Genomic DNA, 22268 nt, shown 5'->3' on the forward strand with positions numbered 1-22268 from the left:
GTCTGGACCCTAATTTTTGGAAAGAATTTGAGGGGATGATAGCTCCAGTAAAAGCCACCACATGGTTGTGGTCAAAAGCATCCAGGGCTGTAATCAGGAAGCCGCAGGGGAACTTCAGGCAGGAGCAAGGCATGATTTACCGAAGTGTGGGCTGGAGTGGAGGACACACCTGTCAGTAATACTGCCCGAGTCAGGTAGATCTGATGGCCCCTCCCAGAGCCATTCATACATGACAGCTTGGCCTCCACATACCACTGCCAGGTGGTTACAGACCTCATAAAGTGAGGCCAGCCCAGGGGACAAACGTGCCTACAGTCAGGGTGGAGGCCTTGCCAGTCCCGCCGTGGGAAGAGATGGGGAAGCTGGCATCCTGCGGCCTCCTAGGCATATGAGCAGGTTGAGAGGGCTGTCACGAAGGACCCCATCTACCCTCTGTGACCACAGGATGTGGAATGAGAATTGACGAGCAGTTCCAGGAAGCCAGCTGCTGCTGAGTTTAGGAGGAACTTACAGTGAGGAGAAGTATCTTGAGAGCTACCAACCCCCTTGCTTGGGAACCAGTTGCTTGGACTGTCTGGCACGCATGTGCCAACAGTGTTTCAAGGACCCCAGCGCTGAGCGGGGTGGAGCAAACAGCTGGTCAACCTGATAATAAATCCTCAGTGCTGGTCATGTGTGGTTGCTTTCTGACCAAAGAAATCATCACCTGCAAAGTGAAGGCCTCCTCAGAGTCTGATTGCCATCACACCAGAACCATGCCCCTAAGAGATGCCAGCGGGAGGAACCCAGAGGGCCCAAGGGAATGCAGAGTAGGGTGCGAGACCCTACCCAAGCACCACTGTCCTGGCCTGACAGAAAGCAAACTCTGAGGTCCAGAGGCTACCCGAGACCACACTGAACCTCAGTTTCCCTGACTGTCAAAGGGTAATCAGTGTTTATCAGAGATGCCTGAGAGGTTTTCAAATAAGTAGGAAAATAAATAGATATTAGATTGTTCAATCCCTTAGCTTAATGATAATAAAACAACAATAATAATTAATAAAAGAATTGATCATGCCAAGTATACTGGCACACACTTCTAATCCCAGCACTTGAGAGTCAGAGGGAAGTGGATTTTCGTGAGTTCAAGGCCAGCCTGGTCTACATAGGAAGTCCCAGACCAGCCAAGGCTATGTACTGAGACCCTGCCTTAAAAAAAATTGATCTTGTCAGCTGATATTCTGCTTTGCAAGTATGGGGTCCTGCTCTACCCTGCATCTTTTATAAGATGTCCTTCCTGCAAGGGGGATAGTGTTGGTCACACTGCCAATCACTGCACTGATTTCTGGAAAGAAGTCTAGGCTTAACTTTTTCTCTCTTTTCTTTTTTCTAGCGTTATCTTTGAGTTGTTCTATTAAACAGTGATAGGTAAAGTTTACCCTTTGTCCGAGTCCTTGCCTAGATCTCTAAAGAGGTCTTGCCACAGTCCCTTTGATTCGGATTCTGCTTTAGGGGAATCTGGTCTCAGGGGCCAAGTTTGTTTTTACTGTGTGTGCTTTCCAGACTCAGTATGCACACTTGGCCCAATTCTGCCTCCTAGAAACATATGTCCTTGTCTCTTTAGAAATAGTCCAAATTCTGGGGTACTGTGAGGAACTTTGGCTACTCGGTGAACCTTCTGTTCACCTTGGGGTGCCCTGTGAAGAGGAGCTGTAGGAGCATAGACAGTGGACTTCAAAGGGCATAACAAAGCTGCCTGTTTTTGAATCGCTTCCCGTCGTTCTTGCCTGGATGCCTGATTACCTTGAGTCGTCTTCACGGTTCTTAGTGCATTGTCCCAAGCCTGGCAGCACCAACACCAACCAGAAACTTATCAGAAATGCAGAATTGTGGGCTCCAACCCCAGACCCAAGGAATCTAGAATCCCAGGTAGAATCCAACTGGCTATGCACTGACAAGGCTGCCCAGGGCTTCTGTGGCCTGCCCTCCCCAAGTCTGACAAACTTTGTTTTACTGAGCTGTGATTAACTACTAATCCCAGCAAGATTTCTCCCCAGAGAATAATGGGCTGCTGTCAACGCCCATGCATTTTCATTAGGAGAACTCGGACGGCAAAGGTCTGGGCATTCAGCAGACCAGGGCAGTGGGGAACCAATGGGGTTTTCTTCCCAGTTCACGTGCCACCTGCGACTAACTGCTCATTGCCCTGACTTTGCTGCAGAGCCCAGTCTAACGACGGCACACCTTCTTCTCTCACACTCTTTCTCATACAAGCTTGCTTGGGACACTATCTTTTCCTATTTAAATTTTTTTTCCATGGTAACTGGTTTGTATTCTGTTTATGGATGCTGCAAATGCTGATTTGGCCGCTCTCAACTTTAAGTGAGTACCACTCTGTGTGCACAAGAATTGTATAGTATTTGATACTTGGACCCTTCCTGGAATTTCCCATACTATAGCTCTCCCATCTCCTATAGGGTTCTGTTCTTGCTATAAAAGAACTGATAAGCCCACGTCGAAGATATCAAGAGGTCTGGTTTGAAAATCCTGGGTGCTGCGGCCCTCTTGAGCAGTGGAGTGGGTAGCCCCCCCCCCAGTGGGGCTTCTTACCCAGCTTCTCTGTCCATAATGTTAACTGGGCATCCTGTTTTCTTGTGAGAAGAGGCAATAGAGTCCCTAATTTCTCATAAGGGAAACTTCCTTCAGGGTGATTCTTAGGATGTAACGTCATTGGCACTGTTCTGCCCAGGGTCAACACTGATCCAGCTGGTCCAGCAGCACCCAATTTCTGTGATCATATCCAGCCCTGCAGACGGCTTGCTAGAGGCTGGGCAGAGCCTCAGGATAAGGACCTTTGTGCTGGGTGTCCATCCGAAGGTAGACAGCCAGCAGGAACAAATGGGGATTCTGCAACTTCAGACCATAGCAGCAACTGCCGCTGGTCCTCAAACCGACCACTGAGGAGCTGCTTAGAGGAGGAAGGGGAGAAGCCAGGCTCCCTCCACCCATGTAGTCCAGGGGAGAGGAGTGGGCAAGCAGTGGTCCTCCAAAGCCAGCCTTTGTGATGGGTGGCCACATCACCTGGGGAGCCTGTGGGTGAGGAGCCCTTCCTACCCGGAAGAGTCAGGGAAGCCAGACACAGTGGGGGGGGGGGGGGGACAAAACTGGTAATGGCTCCCAGACCTCAAGAGATGGCTAGATACTCCACTGACAGTTGGGGACACTGAGGTCAGGAAAGGGGGTGCTTGGCAAGGGACACAGCAAGAAGTTCTTTGGGGCTTCTGGTTCTCCTTCAGGTCCTAGATCCAGGTTATACTATTCTTGCCTTGCACTGCAGGGGCAGATTAGAGAGGAAAATATCAAAGTAAACACACCCTGAATGAAGGTTCAGCTGGCCTTTAAAGAGTATAGACGGAGTGGGTAGGAGAGTAGTCTCCATAGATGGAAACTGGGCAGAAATGAGAGGCTTATAGTTTCTCTACCAGCGGCCTGGGATGGGATCATAGCTTGAAGATGAACTCTGAAACCTTAGGTAATAGATAACTTAATGTCACTGAGCTCAGTTACCTCATCTGTAAAATGGGGATACGTCATGGAGATTTGGGGAACTGAACAAATGAGTGTATTCCCAGGGTTTGGCAGAGTGCATGACGCGGAATTAGCTCTTTGAAACACTTTTTGAAAAGAGTTTGACAGCACAGAATTGTGTCTGGCACCCAGCAGGGACTCAGCAGCAGATTGCTTATTTGAGTTGTTAGAAGTAGGTGTTGGTCCTCAGGATGAGCTGTTCTGCACTGGCCCAGCTGCTCTGTGTGAGTCCTGGGACCAACTCCCTCCGTCATGGGAGCAGATGGGGGAAGGCGAAGTCTATAGGAGAGATCAGAGGGAGATGATGGGAAATGGCGGGGTCCCTGGAGGCTGCGGGCTGCACATCTAGAAACCACTGACCCCGGCCTATCTTCTGTGTCTCCTCCAGTGAACACAACCACGCTCAATGCCTCAGCCTCACTGGCACCAGACACCAACACGTCTCTGGTAAGCCCTTTCTGATCAGGGCAGCGGTTCATGTGCTTTTGTTTATGGTGGGGAGTCAGGAAGGAATTGGGAGGTCAATCTCAGGAGCAGCTGGGCTCTGGGAACGATGCTTTTAAGTTTGTGACTGTAAGCATCCTGCTCTAAAGACCCCCCTCCCTGCCCTGTGTGTGACATCTCTATGCAGAAATATAATACTACATACCCAGAGCAGGTAAATGATAACCAGAGCTACATACATATACAGGTTGTGGTTAGTTTCTGCCAGGGAACCCCCAGTTCCCACCCAACAGTGCACTCCCAGACCCAGAAGTTTATTAGCACCCCCCAATGAATTTGACCTGTCCTTTGCACCTATTAGTCTCCAGGGAGCCCAGCCTTCTGCCTTCCCAAACAATGGTAAGTGGTGGGCTTCAGTCCTCTCCCAGCCTAAGTAGATGGAAGAATGTGAAATCATAATTCAGGTAAAGGGCAGCATGTAGGCATTGGGGCAGCTTTGTGAGCTCTGAGTGTCCCTAAGGTTGCTTGCATTCCCCTGCACAGGCAGCCAATGGCTCAGCCTCTATCCATCTCACCTGACTATGTAACCAAACCCTCAAACATAAGACTTTGAGTAGGGCAGACTCAGGCAGTGCCTGCTTCCCAGCCTATTATGTGTTAGGTGCTGGGAGCGGGCCTCAGATGGACCAGCTGGGATGGTTTGGTCTGTGTCTCTGCATTGGTTTTCCACTCTTAGTGACTCATAGCAGCGTGGTCTCGGGTCTAAGAGTGTGAGGACAGAGGAGGGAGGCCTCTACCATGACTCCAAGTAACTCAACCCCAGTTTCCTGGCAAAAAGAAGGCAGCTTTAAAGGAGAAAGGGTGTATTCAGCCCACAATTCCAGGCTACAGTCCATCACTGCAAGGGAGTCAAGGATACAGGAACTTGAAGCAGTGGGTCATATCCAGTCAGGAATGCAGGGAGAGTGGATGCATGTTTAATACAGATGCTGTTTGTTTGTTTGTTTGTTTTGTTTTTTGAGACAGGGTTTCTCTGTGAAGCAGTCTTGGCTATCCTGGAACTCACTTTGTAGACCAGGCTGGCCTAGAACTCACAGAGATCCACCTGCTTTTGCCTCCCAAGTGCTGGTATTAAAGGCATGCACCACCACCGCCCGGCACAATTAATTTTTTTTTATCTACAACTGCTTAAATTCACATATGTGAAGCCCATACCTACAAAGGATATAAAATATATATATTTTATAATATATATTTATATATTATATAATACACATAAATTATATATATATATATATATATATATTCACAGTCTCTGAATTTTAGCATCTGGGACACCCAAGGAGGAAGTGGTTGAAATAACCCAAGAAGAAAACAGTGAGGATGTGTGTGACCTAGGGAAGGAAGGGACACTAACTGTCTCTGAGAGGCAGCGTCAGTAACGCCATGGCTCTCGGCCTGGAATGGGGCAGACCTATGGGAGGGAGGAGAAAGCATCTTCCTCCTGCTGTCAAAACCACATATCCCAGAACACACGGAAGAAACACTTGTCCGCCCCTAATCTTTCTGGGGAGCTTCCTGCTCGTCATTCTTTGAGCAGTCTGCCCCAGGGACATGGCTCTGTTATTCAGGGCATCGTCATGGGCAGGAGGACTAGGGGCTCTCCAAGGTTTGGTAGGTATTGAGATTACCCAGGGCCACAGGGAGAAGGACACACTGCCTGACAGGAGGTCCTGACCCCCTTTCTCCTGTGCTTGGTCTCCAAGTACACCCCCCTTAACCTCACAGCGCTGGACTGGTCCCTGCTGAGCAAGAAGGAGTGTCTGAGCTACGGTGGGCGCCTGCTAGGGAACTCCTGCCGGTTCATCCCAGACCTGGCACTCATGTCCTTCATCCTTTTCTTCGGGACTTACTCCATGACCTTGACTCTGAAGAAATTCAAATTCAGCCGCTATTTTCCTACCAAGGTAAGTGCCCCCTGCAGTAGCCAGGGATTTACACCCAGGGCATTCTCAAGGCAGACTCAGCTCAATGACGGCCCCACAGGTGCCCGCTGCCAAGACTGACAACCTGAGTTGTATCCCCAAGACCCACATGGTGAAAAGAGAGAACCCGTTCCCACACTTTGTTCTCTGACCTCCACAGCTGGGCCAATGGCACCTGTGCATGTGTGCACACACACACACACACAATAATATTTTTAAAAGGAACACTCCCACGTGGTCTCTCCAGAGGGCTCTGTCTTCTGAAAGGATGGACACCAAGGAGGCATTGGCCTGAGGGATTGATACAAATTAAGACCACAAACTTTGTCCAGCTCAGTGGCCCAAACCTGTAATCCCAGTTCCACAGAGACTGAGGCGGAAGGATCACAGATTGAAAGCCAGCCTGGGAAACACACACCCTATCTCAAAAGAAAATGAAGGGGCTAAAGAGATGGCTCTGGAGTTAAGAGGGTTTGTGGCTCTTCCAGAGAACCCAAGTTTGGATCCCAGCACCCACACTGGGTGATTCACAACTGTGTGTAACTCCAGCTCCCTCTACTTGCCACCAGAGGCAGCCACACACACATGCCATTCATTTACACAGACACACACACAAATAAGAAATCATACAAGTAAAATGTTTAAGAATAAGATTAAAGTTTTAAAAAGAGGACAAGGGATATGGCTCAGGAGCAGAGTGCTTGTCTATCATGCAGGAGGCCCTAGATTTTTTTAAATTTTATATTCATTTAATTATTTTGTTATTTTTCAAGACGAGGCAGGGTTTCTCTGTGTAATAGCTCTGGCTGTCCTAGAACTCACTTTGTAGAGCAGGTCTTGAACTGGTCTTGAACTCACAGAGATCCACCTGCCTCTGCCTCCCAAGTGCTGAAACTAAAGGTGTGTGCTACCATGCCAAGCTGAGGCTCTAGATTTAATCTCCAGTATTGAAAAATCAAACAACAACAAACAAGACTTTGGAGGCAGAAAGGCCCAGTTGCCCTTGACAACACTTGCTGTTTTTCTAAATATTGTGTTTCCCTGGTGTAGCCAGATAAATCTTTTCTGCCCACCAGTAACTGAATAACCAGTCAGAGGCTTAATATTAATTACAAACTGTTTGGTCTATGACTCATCTTGTTGCTAGCTAGCTATTACATCCTTTTTTTTTTTTTAAGATTTATTTATTTATTATGTATACAGTGTTCTGCTTCTGCTTGCATATATCCCTTCAGGCCAGAAGAGGGCGCCAGATGTCATTACAGATAACTGTGAGCCACCATGTTGTTACTGAGAATTGAACTCAGGACCTCTGGAAGAGCAGCCAGTGCTTTTAACCTCTGAGCCATCTCTCCAGCCCAAGCTATTACATCTTAAATGAACCCATTTCTATTAGTCTATGTATTGCCATGTGGCCGTGGCGTTACCAGTCTGCTGGCATGTTGCTCCTTGGGCGGCAGGCTGGCGTCTGCCCTGACTCAGCCTTTCTTCTCTCTGTATCTTTGCTTGGCTTTCCCACTTGGCTATAACCTGTCTTGCCATAAGCTAGAGCAGCTTCTTTATCAGCCAGCAGTAGCAACACATATTCACAGCATACAGAAAGACCATCCCACAGAACCCGGGTGACTGATGAAGTTAAAAAAAAATAATAAAAAAGACCTTATTGTGTGTGTTTATTGGCCATATAGCCAAATTGGCTTCGTTCTTGGAAATGTTCTGTTTCAGTCTGCCATATGTTTTCTGTTGAATTTGATTTTTATGTGATGTGTACTCTCCTTTTTTGGGATGTATGTATTGCAAAGGCCTGTTGCCATTCTGTGAACTGGCCTTTAGATTATTTTAAAAATTAGCTATTACTTTTTTTTAATTTGTGTGTGTGCCTAGGCGTACCATGGTTCATGTATGAAGATCAGAGGACAACCTGGAGGAGTCGGTCCTCTCCTCCCACCGTGTAGGTCCTGGGGGTAGCACTCAGGTCCTCAAGTTTACCTACCCAGCCTTCTCACCGGGCCCCTTTTAACCTTCCTTATCGTTTTTAAGATTCATTCGATTTATTTTCTGTCAATGAATGCTTTGCCTGAATATATTTATGTTCACCACATGCACAGAGTGTCCAAAGAAGCCAGAAAAGGGGCATCAGATCTGATGGAGCTGGAGTTACAGATTGTTGTGAGCCACCGTGGGGTTCTGGGAACCAAACCTTAGCAAGAGCAGCCAATGCTCTTAACTGCAGAGCCTTCTTCTCTCCAGCCTCTTCCACACTTTGGCTTTTCTAAGGGACCTGTTGATGAGCAGAATTCTCAGTTTCACGTATAATCAAACACGGCCGAATTTCCCTTTCGGAAAAGACCAGCAGAAACCCGTGCCGCGCGCGCACGCTCTAAAAGCCCGTTGGTCTGCCTTTCGTGTTTGCTCTGCAATTCTTCACAAGCGATTCCGGCATATAATGGGAGACGGCGGTGCTTTGTGTTTTGTATAAATAGCTCATTGTCCCAGCTTTTGTTTTTGCTTTTCAAGACCATTGTTTTCTATAATGATTTGCAAAGCATCCTTTGCCATGTCTCATGTGTTCCTGCCCGACAGTGTCCCTTCTGGGTTTTTTATTCCATTTCACTGGCTTAGTCAGGGGTCCCCCATGAAAGGGAGGGGGCTCCCTCTCAGCCCAGGTTGGGTACAACAATCTGCCAGCATGTCTGGAGGAGCTAGGGTTTCCTTCTGAGTTCAACTCACCCCCCTGCTGGGGTGCCAAGTTCGGTCATTCTATCAAAGCGTGACTTCAGCCAGTCTGAAGTCTGCCACTCTGGCCAAAGTCTCCCAAGTTCTCTAAACTGCCACCTTCCACTTGTGCCTCCAAGGTGGGTACCATCATTACCTGCATTTTGCAGGAAGGGAAACGGAGGCTTGGAAAGATGGTGGACACCCCCGAGGTTGCTGACCCAGGCCTGCTGACTTCCGAACACAACCCTTGACCATTCTCTCCATTGCCACCTAAGGACTGAGTCTTCAGCAAGCCGGAACTCACACTCGCTTCCTCCTTTCCTCTCTGCAGGTCCGGACCCTGGTGGCTGACTTTTCCATTGTTTTCTCCATCTTGCTGTTCTGTGGAATCGATGCCTGTTTTGGCCTGCAAACCCCCAAGCTGCATGTGCCTAATGTCATCAAGGTTTGCTCCTTGCCCTTGCCTGGGCAGTCTGCCTGCTTCCAACCTGCAAACTCTTCTTTGTGCTCATCCAACTTTTCTTTCTCAGCCAAGAGCCTGTGTGTACTGTAGCCCTTGTGTAGTCCTCCCAGAGGTGATCATTTGAGAGGTGGGTGGGGACCGATGCACCATAATATAGGGCTGTGGACCTTCAGAGCGGGAAAGACTCTGGAATCTTCTCTCCATGCTAGTGGAAGCCTCGAGGTGCTGTCAGAGGTTTTCTGATCCTCTCTAACTGTGGCAGTCTACAAACTGGGCCAGTTGAGATCCATCCAAAGAGATCCCTTAGAATGATCATCCCCAAAGTGCGGCCCTTAGACTAGGGTCATGTTGTTCTGGGTGGGCATCCTCATGGCACTGTGCTCCTTCATGGGGCTCCCCTGGTATGTGGGTGCCATGGTCATCTTCAATGTCCACAGTTCCTGGGGGTCAGATAGGACAGAGCTTAAAGATGCAGATCCTCTGCTGGGTGTAGTGGCGTACACTTTTAATCCCAGCACTTGGCAGAGGCAGGAGAATCTCTGTGAGTTTGAGGCCAGTGTGGTCTACATAGTGAATTCCAGGACAGATAAGGCTATATAGTAAGATCTTGTATCATTTAAATAAATGAAAAAAAAAGGAGGAAGGGAGGGAGGGATGGAGGAAGGAAGGAAGGAAGGAAGGAAGGAAGGAAGGAAGGAAGGAAGGAAGGAAGGAAGGAAGGAAGGAAGAAAGGAAGGAAGAAAAGAAAAAAGAAAAGAAAAGAAAAGAAAAGAAAAAAAGTAGAGATTCTTTTTTGTTTGGTTGGTTTTGGTTTTGGAGACAGGGTTTCTATGTGTAACAGTCCTGGCTGTCCTGGAATTCACTTTGTAGACTCAAGAGACCTGCCCACCTCTGCCTCCTGAGTGCTGGGACTAAAGGCATATGCTACCACTACCCAGCTCTAGTACAGATGCTTAGTCCTATCCTAAACCTATAGAATCGGAAACACTGGGGTGGAGCCTTTAATGAGCTCATCACATGATGCTGGGCATGCTTAAAGTTGAGGTCCATGATACAAAAATTGCTCAGTAGGGCCTGGTGAGACGCATCCGTGGGTAAAGGTGCTTGCTGCTAATGCTGAAAACCTGAGTTCAGTCCCTGGGATACACCTGGTGGAGGAGAGAACGGACTCCCACGGGTTGTTTTCTGACCACCACACATGCACTGTGGCACATGTACACACACAAACACATGAAATATAATTTTAATACATTTATGAAAACTTTAAAGAACTTGAAAAAAAAAACACACAGCAAGATTAACCAGCTCCAAAGCCCACCCATCTCAACAGACTTCTGTACAGCCAAATTAGCCATTCTGAAGCTGTGGAGTTTCTTGTTTGATTCTACATTTCACCATCAAATATATTTTTATGCAGTTATCTACAACCGAAAACCAAAAAATCCACAATAGAGTTAAAACTAGAAAAGTAGTTCGTTGGCATCTTCTTTCATGACTCATGTCCAAAATGTAATTCTGTGTCTATGTGTGGCTTTTTTCCAGATAGGGTTCCTCTGTGTAATCCTGGCTGTTCTGGAACTCGCTCTGTAGACCAGGCTGGCCTCAAATTCAGAGATCCACCTGTCTCAGTCTCCCTAGTGCTGGGATTAAAGATGTGCGCCACTACGCCTGGCCTCAAAATATAATTAAAAAGGAAAAAAAAGAAATTATCTATCCAGAATTGATGATTTGCTTACGGCCAAGCGCAAACCCTCCCAAATGCACCAACTATATCTAACCGAAGTAGGGAATCCATGTCTAGAACCCGCCTTTGAAGTAACATTAGCCTTAAGATAAAAGCACTGGCTTCTGGAAGTTGAGAGGACAGCTCCATGAGTAAGACCCCTTGCTCTGAAAATGGGAGCATCTGAGTTTGAACCTCCAGCACCCACAGCAAAAGCCAGGTGTGGCTGTGCATGCTGGCAACCCAGCATCGGAGGCCAGAGGCAGGCTGATGCTGAGTCTGGGTGCTCACTGGCCAGCCAGCCTAGCCAAAATGGTGAGGTGTCATCTGAAGGCTGAGCAACAGAGGAAGACATCTGCCATACTGAGGGGTTTGCATATTCACGTGCACACAACACACATACACACACACACACACACACACACACACACACACACACACACCTATTCTTTCTCTTAAATGTCCATCTCTGTACAAATGACCCTTTATTCTTTTTTGTTTGTTTGTTTGTTTTGTTTTGTTTTTTGAGACAGGGTTTCTCTGTGTAGCTTTGTGCCTTTCCTGGAACTCGCTCTATAGACCAGGCTGGCCTCGAACTCACAAAGGTCCACCTGCCTGTGCCTCCTGAATGCTGGCATTAAAGGCATGCGCCACCGCCGCCCAGCGACCCTTTATTCTTGACGTGCAGGTCTGCACTGATGTCTGGCTTTTCACAGTCATCCCTCAGAGCCCCGCAGGCAGATGGCTGGCTCCTCAGGGTCAGCGTTAGGTCCATCAGATGCTTTGTTGCTTTGTTCTGTCAGGCCCCCTTCCTGCCCTTTGTCTTTCTGTGACAAATGACTACATGTTCCCCTGGCTGGCTGCCCTCTGACCCTCACCTGTTTTCCCAGGGTGTCGCAGCCCATCATGTTCTGTTTTGTTCTGTAGCCCCGATGTGTCTGTCTGTGCTCCTTCCCATGCCTACCTGCCTCTGTGACGCTCTTTAAAGTCACAGGTTCCTAGCACCTTTAAGGGGAAACATCGTAGTTGAAAAGTACCTCCGGGTGGGGAAGGAGAAGCAGCGGGAAGCTGGGGGCGCAGGCAGGTGTCTGGGACAAGGGAAAGAGGGACAGACCTCTCTGTTTCCTCCACTCAGCCCACCCGGCCTGACCGAGGCTGGTTTGTTGCCCCCTTTGGGAAGAACCCTTGGTGGGTGTACCCAGCGAGCATCCTGCCCGCCCTCCTGGTGACCATCCTGATCTTCATGGACCAGCAGATCACCGCTGTCATTGTCAACCGGAAGGAGAACAAGCTAAAGGTGAGGCTGAGACACGAGCAGATTTGGGGGACCAGAGGGAGAGCATTCTTCCTTTCATACTTTGGGGGGATAAGTCCCCCCTTTGGTGTCTTTAAGGTGAGAGATATGTGCCCTGGAACAGGACCAATGTGACTTGGTCTGAGAACCAGTTGCAAGCCCAGGCTGGGTCTTGGGCACAAGCTCCCTGCATACCTCAAAATGTGTCTCTGGCTTGTGCTTCCTGACGGTGAAACCTGGGCACCTCACACATGCCGATGGGTATAGGCCTAGAATCAGGAGGCAGAGGAATCTCCTCAGCCCCACGCTTCCTGGGGTTCCCCTCCTTGCCTTTGGGGCTGAGGAGATTCAGGTCATCACTGACTCAGGCCCCACTTAATCTGGGCCACTCTAGGCTGGGCCCCTTATCTAAAACCTACAGAGAGACTGTGGCCAATGGGCACGAGCTCTTCTTCCCAGAGACCAAACCCAGGGCCTTGCCAAGTCTGAGAATCCCTCTTCTCCACATTTGTGCTCAATTTTTTTAGACAACGTGGCAACTAAAGCCACTTCTGGGCATAGTGAGGCCCAGACACACACTAAGTCCTCGGGGTGAGTGTCTCAGTGGGGCAGACCCCTCAGAATACACTCCGGAAGGCAGGGGGAGCCCTTGAGCCATGATCTACGAAATGGTTGCTTTGGAAAGGATCAGGTTCCCAGAAGCTTCTCCTGTCCCACTGTCCTGCAGAAGGCCGCGGGCTACCATCTGGACCTGTTCTGGGTGGGCATCCTCATGGCTCTGTGCTCTTTCACGGGGCTGCCCTGGTACGTGGCTGCCACGGTCATCTCCATTGCCCACATCGACAGCCTCAAGATGGAGACAGAGACCAGTGCCCCGGGGGAGCAGCCGCAGTTCCTGGGAGTCAGGTAGGACAGAGCAAAGCACGGGCCACCTGAACGGGCGTGGACGTCTTAGGGGGAGAGAGCATGGTTTTTCTTCGAGGTATGTGGGCAAGAAAGGCCTTCCCTGTGGCCACTGAAGTCACAGCCCTAGAGGAATATTCTGAAGAAGAGACAGGTGAAAATTCAATTCTATCAATTCCAAGTGATTTTTTAAATAGTCCCCAGAGGTAACACACACACACACACACACACACACACACACGCACGCACGCACGCACGCACGCACGCACGCACGCACACTCTAGAGCAGTGGTTTTCAACCTTCCAAATGCTGTGATCCTTTAATACAGTTTCTCATGTTGTGGTGACCCCAACCATAAAATTCTTTCATTGTTACTTCATAACTATTATGAACTGTAATATAAATATCTGGTTGCAACCCTCGGGTTGAGCACCACTGCGCTAGAGTCTCACCCGTGGGCCACCGTTGGGCCTCTTCTTGCCCTCTCTTTGTCTTTCCTCAAGACCCTGTAGAGGCCTTCCCATGGGTTCACGTCCTGCCTAACTGCCTGCCGTACCTCTGGAGAGCCTTCCTGGACCCAACCAGGATGCCAGCCTGTCGCCCTGGCTTGTCCCTTCTGTTCTTCTCCTTGCCTGCCCCACATCAGGCAGGAACCAAACTGGTTCATGCAGGAAAATACATCCTCTGCCCCTTCGGGGACTCAAGGTCCATGCCAGACCCTGGTGTTCTCCAAAATGGCTGCCCTGGGAGCTTACTACCCGGCATGCATGGGGGCGACCGCTTTGCTTGGTTGAAGTGCTCAAGATTGGCCGGGCAGAGTCCTTTCCCGGCTCACTCCTGGACTTAAGCCGTCTACCCAGAGCTACAGCTCTAGTCTGGGTTGTGCCAGGGCCTTCTTGCCCCTGCCCGCTGCTGCCTCCTCTACCGGCAGACTCTTGCCCCATAGCTTCAGCTGTGATTCCCAGGGGTAGGAACTCAACACCAAAGCAGGGCGCCAAGCACTTTACATAGCAGTGTCGTCAGCAGCATCTCAACTGTGGTCAGCACAGGGTGTTCATGGCCTGGCATGATGCCCACAGGTAGGTAGCAGAGCCGAGTCGGCCTAAGTCCACACAGCTCGAGTCCCAGCTGTTAGGCACCACACTGCACGAACGACCTTCCTGACACACCTCAAAATGCCCTGGCCCAGGTCGGGTGCTCCCCGCCTTCCCTAACCAGGTCAGCTAGGCCTTGGGCGGCAAGGCGGAGCCCGATGAAGCCCCCCTGGAGTCTACAGTGTTGGACATTATAAACTTCAAGTCCAGCAGAGGAGCCGGAGGGGCTGGGGATGGCCGCGGAGGACCTTCCAGGTCGCCCCTGACTGTGTGCTCATCTCCGCCAGGGAGCAGAGAGTGACCGGTGTCCTGGTCTTCATCCTGACAGGCATCTCCGTCTTCCTGGCTCCCATCCTAAAGGTGAGGCTCTGCCCCATTGCCCACAAAGCCCCAGGTCCACCGGCCTGCAGGCCATAAGAAAGGCGAGATGTGGGGCTGGAGAGTTGGCTCAGAGGTTAAGAGCACTGGCTGCTCTTCCAGAGGTCCTGAGTTCAATTCCCAGCAACCACATGGGGGATCATAACCCTCTGTAATGAGATCTGGTGCCCTCTTCTGGCATGCAGGCATATATGCAGACAGAGTACTGTATACATAACAAATAAATAAATCTTAAAAAAAAAAAAAGGTAGCTTCAAAAAAAGAAAAAAGAAAGGCAAGATGTAAACAGGCAATGGTGGTGTTATATATGGTCTGATATGTTGTTATACATGGTCTGATATGTTATACATGGTCTGATATGATTATTGCTGTCATATCTGCTCTGCCCCACCCCTTCCAGGGGCCACTGTCCCCTTTCTGGGGAGCATTCTAACCCAGGGAGGTCTGCAGTGTGCTCACGGATCTCCCAGAGCTGGGCTGGTCCACACTGCCGTGGTTTGGCTCACTCCAGATCTTCTTGCTTTGCCCATTTTCTGAATGTAAACTTTGCAAAGGGGAACCCCAAGCTCTGCAAGTCCCATCTCTACTTCTCCATCTTGTGTGTCTTGGGCACACAAGTGACTTTCCCCCAAAAAATTTCAAAACTCTTCTTACTCACATCCCAACAACTCAAGGACACCACAGCAGGGGTGCATTCCAGGCTGCGTCCCTCGGGAGATCTGCTCTCCAGTCAGGAGTGAGGTAGTCCTGACGGGCCCACTACTCTCTGTTCTCTACCACATCCACCTGCCTATTCATGGTCCTTCTATCAATACCCACATAAGACTTTTCTGTGTGTGTGTGTGTGTGTGTGTGCATAGTGTGTGTGTGTGTGTGTGTGTGTGTGTGTGTGTGTGTGAATGAGTCTGGAGACCATCCATGGAAGCCAGAAGTGTCAGACTCTTCTGGAGTTTGTGAGCCACCCAAAATGTTCTCTGCAAGAGCAGAGTGTGTTCTTGACCCCTGAGCCACCTCTCTGGTTTCTCTACCTTTTTTTTTTTTTTTTTGAGACAGGGTCTCCCACTGAACCTGGAGCTCACAAATTTAGCTAGGCTGGCCAGCAAGCTCAAGGGTTTCTCTCGTCTCTACCTCCACAGCGCTGGGATAACAGATTAATGCCTCTGCACTTGGCCTTTTCACTTGAATCTTGGGGTTTAAACTCAGGCCTTGTGTTTCGTGCAGCAAACGCTTTGCTGAAGGAGCCGTCTCTGCAGCCCAGGACTTTCCTTCCTTACTAAACCTGGTCCGATTCTGTTGCCATTCCCTCCTCCTGCCTCTTACTCTCTTCAAACAGCTGCTTTTGAGCCGGGCGGTGGTGGCGCACACCTTTAATCCCAGCACTCAGGAGGCAGAGCTGGGTGGATCTCTGTGAGTTCGAGGCCAGCCTGGTCTACAGAGTGAGGAGATCCAGGACAGACACCAAAACTACACAGAGAAACCCTGTCTCAAAAAAAAAAAAAAAAAAAAAAAAAAAAGCTGCTTTGAGGTGACCTTGCAAAGAACAGAGTGAACATCAGATGCACATGATTCTCTCACTATGACAAGTGTTTCTGGCTTGAAAATAGACGCTGGGCGGGCACATCTGAGTTGGGTCCTTCAGAGGAGCGTCTGCATTGTGTATGCATAGATCACCCGCAGATGGGCAGGTATTTCTTGTTTATTTTACAGTGGTTCTTTGCAGGCCAGTGACATAGTTCATCAAGTGAGGGCACCCGCTGCTGAGGCTGCCCATCTGAGTTTGATACCCCGGACCGTGTGGTGGAGGGAGAGAACCAACTCTCAAAGGCCGTCCTCTGACCTTCATACATGCTCGGTGACCTGCACAGGAACACACACACACACACACACACACACACACACACACACACACACACAATCAATGTAAAAAAATAGAGGCTGGAGAGATGGCTCCATGGTTAAGAGCATTGGTTGATCTTAAAGAGTACCTGGGTTTGGTTCCCAGCACCTACACGGCAGTTCACAAATACCTCTAACTCCAGTTTCAGAGGCCCTGACACCCTCTTCTGGCCTCAGTGGGCACCGGGCATGCATGTTGTGCACATGTATACATGCAGGCAAAAAAAATACACTAATATAGATAAAATAAAAATAAATCTTTTTTTTAAGCCGGGTGGTGGTGGCACACGCCTTTAATCCCAGCACTCGGGAGGCAGAGCCAGGCAGATCTCTGTGAGTTCGAGGCCAGCCTGGGCTACCAAGTGAGTTCCAGGAAAGGCGCAAAGCTACACAGAGAAACCCTGTCCCCCCCCCAAAAAAAAATAGTATATTATGTTTAAATTGATTTAATGAATGCAAGTAAAATAAAACACATTTTTAACAGCCAGGTCTAATAGCACAAGGCCTATAACTTGGGAAAATGAGGAAGAGTCGCAAGTTCAAGGCCAGCATGTGCTACAGAGTGAGTTCAGTGCTGGCCTAGGCACAGAATAAATAGTGCAGTGAAGACTGGGGGCGCAGAGCAGCGGTGGAGTGCCTGCCTAGAGGGAAACGCGGGGGTGGGGTGCTCACCCAGCGCACCCAAGGCCCTGATGCTATCACAAGCAAACCAAGAACCACTTTTATGGTCCCAGGGATGCAACTCAGGGTCTCGTGAATGCCAGATTTTCACATTGTGTGTGTGTGTGTGTGTGTGTGTGTGTGTGTGTGTGTGTGTGTGCATGCATGTGTGGTATGTGATGTGTGTGGAGGTCAGAGCACAACTTGTGGTTTTCTCCTGTCACCTTATGTGTCCTGGGGGTTGAACTTGGATAGTCAGGCTCAGCAACAGGAGACTGTGTTTACTGGGCATTTCCCTGGCCCCAAAGTGTGTTTTAAATGTCCAGGGCATAGTCACTTTTCTGGAAAGCTCTCCAAAGAACCATCAGTGTCTGTCCTGATACTGTTTGACAAGTGTTCATGTCAAGAAAACCACTAGTCTGAAAAGAGCGTGATTTAGTGACTTTGCAGACAGCAGCTCCCATCCATCTCCCAGGGACAGTCTCAGACTCCAGTCCAGCTGTGGGGCACACCCAGCAATCTAGCCGTCCCACACTGGCCTTTTTCTATGTGTTTGAACTGACCACAAAGCAGCTAGAAAATTCTACCATGGTCTCTGTTCTTTCATCCCATTTACAATGGGATCGATTCTTTTATGGGCACATCTATTACATCCTGTGTATAATGGCCAGTCTTTTGTGCTCATAATTTTGACATCCAGTTCCACACTGACGTTGTCTGTGTTCTTAGTGCAGGGCATCAGGCCCATAGCAGCATAAAGAAAAGAACTGAACTGAGGCTTGGGATGGAGCTCAGTGGCACAGTACTTCCCAAGCATGGCTGAGGAAATGGGTTCCATCTGCAATCGGGAATCAGGACTGTAAGTCATAGGATTTCTGGTTTGAGCATATCAAGGTCTACACCTTCCTATAAATAAAGGCTTTGGCAGCTGGAGAGGTGACTCAGTAGTTAAGAGAGCTTCCTGCTCTTCCGTTTGGATCCCAGCACCCACAACTGGCAGCTCGTAACCAACCACCTGTAACTCCAATTCTAGGGAATCCAGCTCCCCTCTTGTGGCCTCTGAGGGCACCCACACACACGTGGCATACACTCACACACACATAAAAATTAAAATTTAGGTGTTGAGGATTTAGCTCAGTGGTAGAGCGCTTGCCTAGCAAGCACAAGGCCCTGGGTTCGGTCCTCAGCTCTGGAAAAAAAAAATTAAAATTAAAAAAAAATATTTTTTGAAGATAGGATTTCAAAAGTATGAAGTTCTTTCCCGCCAGTACCGGACAACTGAATCTCTCACAAGAGCCACAAAATGGGCTGGAGAGAGTTCTGCCCAAGAAGCAGACATGCAGGCTGGGATGCTGCTGGCATGGGCCCTGCAGCTGTGAGGAGGCAACAAGGACTGCCGTGCCCTGAGGCTGGGTCAGGGACTTCCCAGGGCTCCCGGTGCTGTGTTTTCAAAATTCTAGGGCTGTAGCTCAGCTGGTAGGATGCTTGCCGAGCATCCTCGATCCCTTGGGGTCCATTCTCATTCCATCCCTGCACTACACAGACCAGACACAGTTGGATATCTAATGGGGCACACGTCTAATCTCTGTTTTCTTCATTTTGATTAGTTTTTGGTTTGGTTTGGTTTCGTTTTGTTTCGTTTTTCAAGACAGGGTTTCTCCATGTAGTTTTGGTGCCTGTCCTGGATCTCGCTCTGTAGACCAGGCTGGCCTCGAACTCAACAGAGATCCACCTGCCTCTGCCTTCTGAGTGCTGGGATTAAAGGCATGCACCAACCACCACTGCCCGGCTTGTTTAGTTTTTTAAAAGACTTCTTTTTATTTGTGTGTATGTGTGTATATCTGTGTGAGTGTATACTACATTGTCTGGGCGCTGTCAGAAGCCAGAGGAGGGCAGTGGATCGCCCTGGAGCTGGAGTTACAGGCGGTTGTGAGCCACCCAGTGTGAGTACTGAGAGCACAGCTCAGGCCCTCTGGAGGAGCAGCAAGCGTTCTAAATCACTGAACCACCTCTCCAGCACACGACCCTTGTTCTTTCCTTGCTAAAGATAATTAATGTCTTCCTGTGAACCCCTGAGTGACCTGGAACTTGAGATGTGAACCAGGCTGGTCTCAAACTTTCCACACAATCCTGCTGTCCCAGACTCTCAAGTGTTGGGATTGCAAAGATGAGCCACGCCAGGCGGCGGCAACGTACACCTTTAATCCCAGCACTCGGGAGGCAGAGGCAGGCGGATCTCTGTGAGTTCGAGGCCAGCCTGGGCTACAGAGTGAGATCCAGGACAGCCAGAACTGTTACAGAAGAAACCCTGTCTTGAAAAAATAAAACAAACAAACAACGCCCCCCCAACAAAACAAACAACAAAAACCCCCACACAGATGAGCCACAATACTGGCGTTTTATTTCTTATTGTAGCTTTTCTTTCAATTGCTCCCATATGTTGAATGCAGTTTGCACAGTGTTAACGTATTGACTTTTTATGTTGTTTTATAATTAAAACATTTCCCACAAGCCATGTGTTAGCAGGAAGATGCAAGGGCCATCTAAATCCCTTTTTAACTTTTTGCTCAAATGCCTTGGGATTGAAGTTTACAACATCTAGATTCAAATCTTTCTTAGTGCTTAAATATTGAACAGTCTAACTCAAAAGAGGTCACTTGCTTGCTTGGATGTCTTGACACTCTTTTCCTTTTAAATATTTATTTTACTTTTAAAAAGTATGTGTGTATGCATCTGTGTGTGGATATGTGCACATGAATGCAGATGCCTGCAGAGGCCGGGAGAGGGCATGAGATCCCCTGGAGCTGGAGTTACAGGGGGCTGTGAGGCACCTGAAGTGGCTGCTGGTGCTCTTAACTGCAAGCCATGTCTCCAGCCACTGTCTCAACATTATTAAATGGCACCTATAAGTTAGGCAACCCGTATTGGTATCAAACTCTGTGCTTTCCAAAGTGTTCTCCCAGGACCACCTGGAGAGAGCAAGGCAGGCTCTTCCTCAGCTTCCCAAGGTTCCCAGGTCAGCTGAGGCAGACGTGGGAAGGATCTGGTAAGACTGAGTAGTGCTCAGTCTGGGTCAATGCTCAGTCTGGGCAGCTCCCTCTTGTTGGAAGGAGTAACTCACATCGTGTAGGTTCTGAGTGGCTGGGAGAGCAGCCAGTCCTGGAAGGCAGCTGCATGCTGGCTTGGCCACCCAAGTGGGAGGAGTTCTGTTCCACCCTGATGGCCCCCCTCACATCCTCTGGCTTTGGATCTGCTCTCAGACCCTCAGCTCCTCCAAAGTCCGCTCTCCAGCATCCTCTGTGCTTGGCTAACACCACTGTCCATCATCAAATAGCCAAGGACCCTCCCCAGCCCAAACCTCTGTTCTCCTTTCAGTACATCCCCATGCCAGTGCTCTATGGCGTCTTCCTCTACATGGGTGTAGCCTCCCTCAACGGCATCCAGGTAAGGTGGTATCCTCCCCAGGCTGATGGGACCCGGAGTCAGCATTGCATGTCTAGTCGTGTGATACCGAGACTCTAAATGCTTACTGTCCTGGTTCTACGAGAGGATCATGGAATGATGCACTTCCATTGACTGTGCCAACAAAATGACCACACTGGGTACTTTACAGGTGTCATATAATCTGTATGATTAGGCCCTTGGATCCATATTTTACAGGTGGAGAAACTGAGGCAGGTCACGCTAACTCTGATGAATCTAAAGTTACTCTACACAAGGAAAGATTTTGCCTTGTTCTGGCTCACTGTGAGGCCAGGGTCCCTGGGCAGTTTGTGCCACTGTTAAGTTGGCTGCTTTTTCCTTAAATATGGACCATGTTCATATTCCTTTAGTCACTATCCAGGCTATTTCCTTTATCCAGTGCTCAGGGCCCCTCCCCTGTGTTATACATGCCTGGATCCTAAAAGCCTGTCATGATTAGGAGTCCCCTCTCAGAGGCCTTACCAGGTCATCACTTCCTCTAATCTGTAGCCTTCAGCCCTGGAGCCTGACCTCCTGGTTGAGACCTATACTGTATTCTTACCAGTTCTGGGAACGCTGTAAGCTTTTCCTCATGCCAGCCAAGCACCAGCCGGACCATGCCTTCCTGCGCCATGTACCCCTTCGCCGGATCCACCTGTTCACCCTGGTGCAGATCCTCTGCCTGGCACTACTCTGGATCCTCAAGTCAACCATGGCCGCCATCATCTTCCCAGTCATGGTGAGGAGGGTTCGCTCCTTAACAGACTGGGTGGGGCAGTGCCACCAGGAGGGTTCAGGGCCAGGGAACAGAGAAAAGTGCCAGAGTAGCAGGACCCTGCAGGGACAGCCCAGATGCTGAGTTCAGGGCAGGCAGAAGTCACCCAATCTTCCCTGGTGGGCAAGAGGGATGGGGCCAGGATTGGAGAAGTAAGACAAAGTAGAGAGCCAAGCTCCCCATGATGAACTTCAAGCTGGTTGGAAATAGAAGTGTAATAGTAAACCTTCCATCACATAAAAGAATGGGTCATGACGGGCAGAGAGCAGATTCACGAACTTAAGAATGGACACTGGTGCCGGGCGGTGGTGGCGCACGCCTTTAATCCCAGCACTCAGGAGGCAGAGGCAGGCGGATCTGTGAGTTCGAGGCCAGCCTGGTCTCCAAAGCGAGTTCCAGGAAAGGCGCAAAGCTACACAGAGAAACCCTGTCTCGGAAAAAAAAAAAAAAAAAAAAAGAATGGACACTGGGCAGGGTGGTACTGGCTGTAATCCCAGCACTAGGGATGCTTCAGTCTCTGGGGCTCACTGGCTAGTCTTGGGGACACTGGAATGGCTGCAAAGATACTGGCCACAAAAGGTCCCTGAACACAGCCAACTGAGGAGAAAACACAAGCTCACAGTTTCCTCTGAGCTCCCACAAAACTTCCGCCTTTCTGCCCGTCTTCCCACCCCAGATCCTGGGCCTTATCATTGTTCGAAGGCTCCTGGACTTGGTTTTCTCCCAGCACGACCTGGCCTGGATTGACAACATCCTCCCAGAGAAGGAGAAACAGGAGACAGACAAGAAGAAGAAGAAAAGGAAAGGGATCCATGAAAACCCTGACGAGGAGGTGGGGACAGTGAGTGGCCTGGGCAGAGGGCAGAGACTGGGAGACTCTCTCTCTCTCCACTTCTGCCAGGGTG

At 49.4% G+C, this 22268-nt stretch overlaps 1 protein-coding gene across 2 annotated transcripts in view; it reads left to right on the forward strand.

The window, feature by feature from the left end:
* The window catches only part of Slc4a5 (solute carrier family 4 member 5), a 78772-nt gene that overhangs the window by 48797 nt on the left and 7707 nt on the right, over positions 1 to 22268 (forward strand). For both annotated transcript variants that reach the window (XM_042273527.2, XM_076567014.1), the window contains 9 exons: positions 3956 to 4014; positions 5778 to 5978; positions 9046 to 9159; positions 12036 to 12197; positions 12922 to 13100; positions 14480 to 14552; positions 20502 to 20570; positions 21154 to 21327; positions 22040 to 22195. In XM_042273527.2, the coding sequence (XP_042129461.1) occupies positions 3956 to 4014; positions 5778 to 5978; positions 9046 to 9159; positions 12036 to 12197; positions 12922 to 13100; positions 14480 to 14552; positions 20502 to 20570; positions 21154 to 21327; positions 22040 to 22195 (1187 nt within the window). The remainder of the gene's footprint in view (positions 1 to 3955; positions 4015 to 5777; positions 5979 to 9045; positions 9160 to 12035; positions 12198 to 12921; positions 13101 to 14479; positions 14553 to 20501; positions 20571 to 21153; positions 21328 to 22039; positions 22196 to 22268) is intronic.

The sequence above is a fragment of the Peromyscus maniculatus genome, chromosome 3, assembly GCF_049852395.1.
Source record: "Peromyscus maniculatus bairdii isolate BWxNUB_F1_BW_parent chromosome 3, HU_Pman_BW_mat_3.1, whole genome shotgun sequence".
In the NCBI taxonomy this organism is placed as follows: Eukaryota; Metazoa; Chordata; class Mammalia; order Rodentia; family Cricetidae; genus Peromyscus; species Peromyscus maniculatus.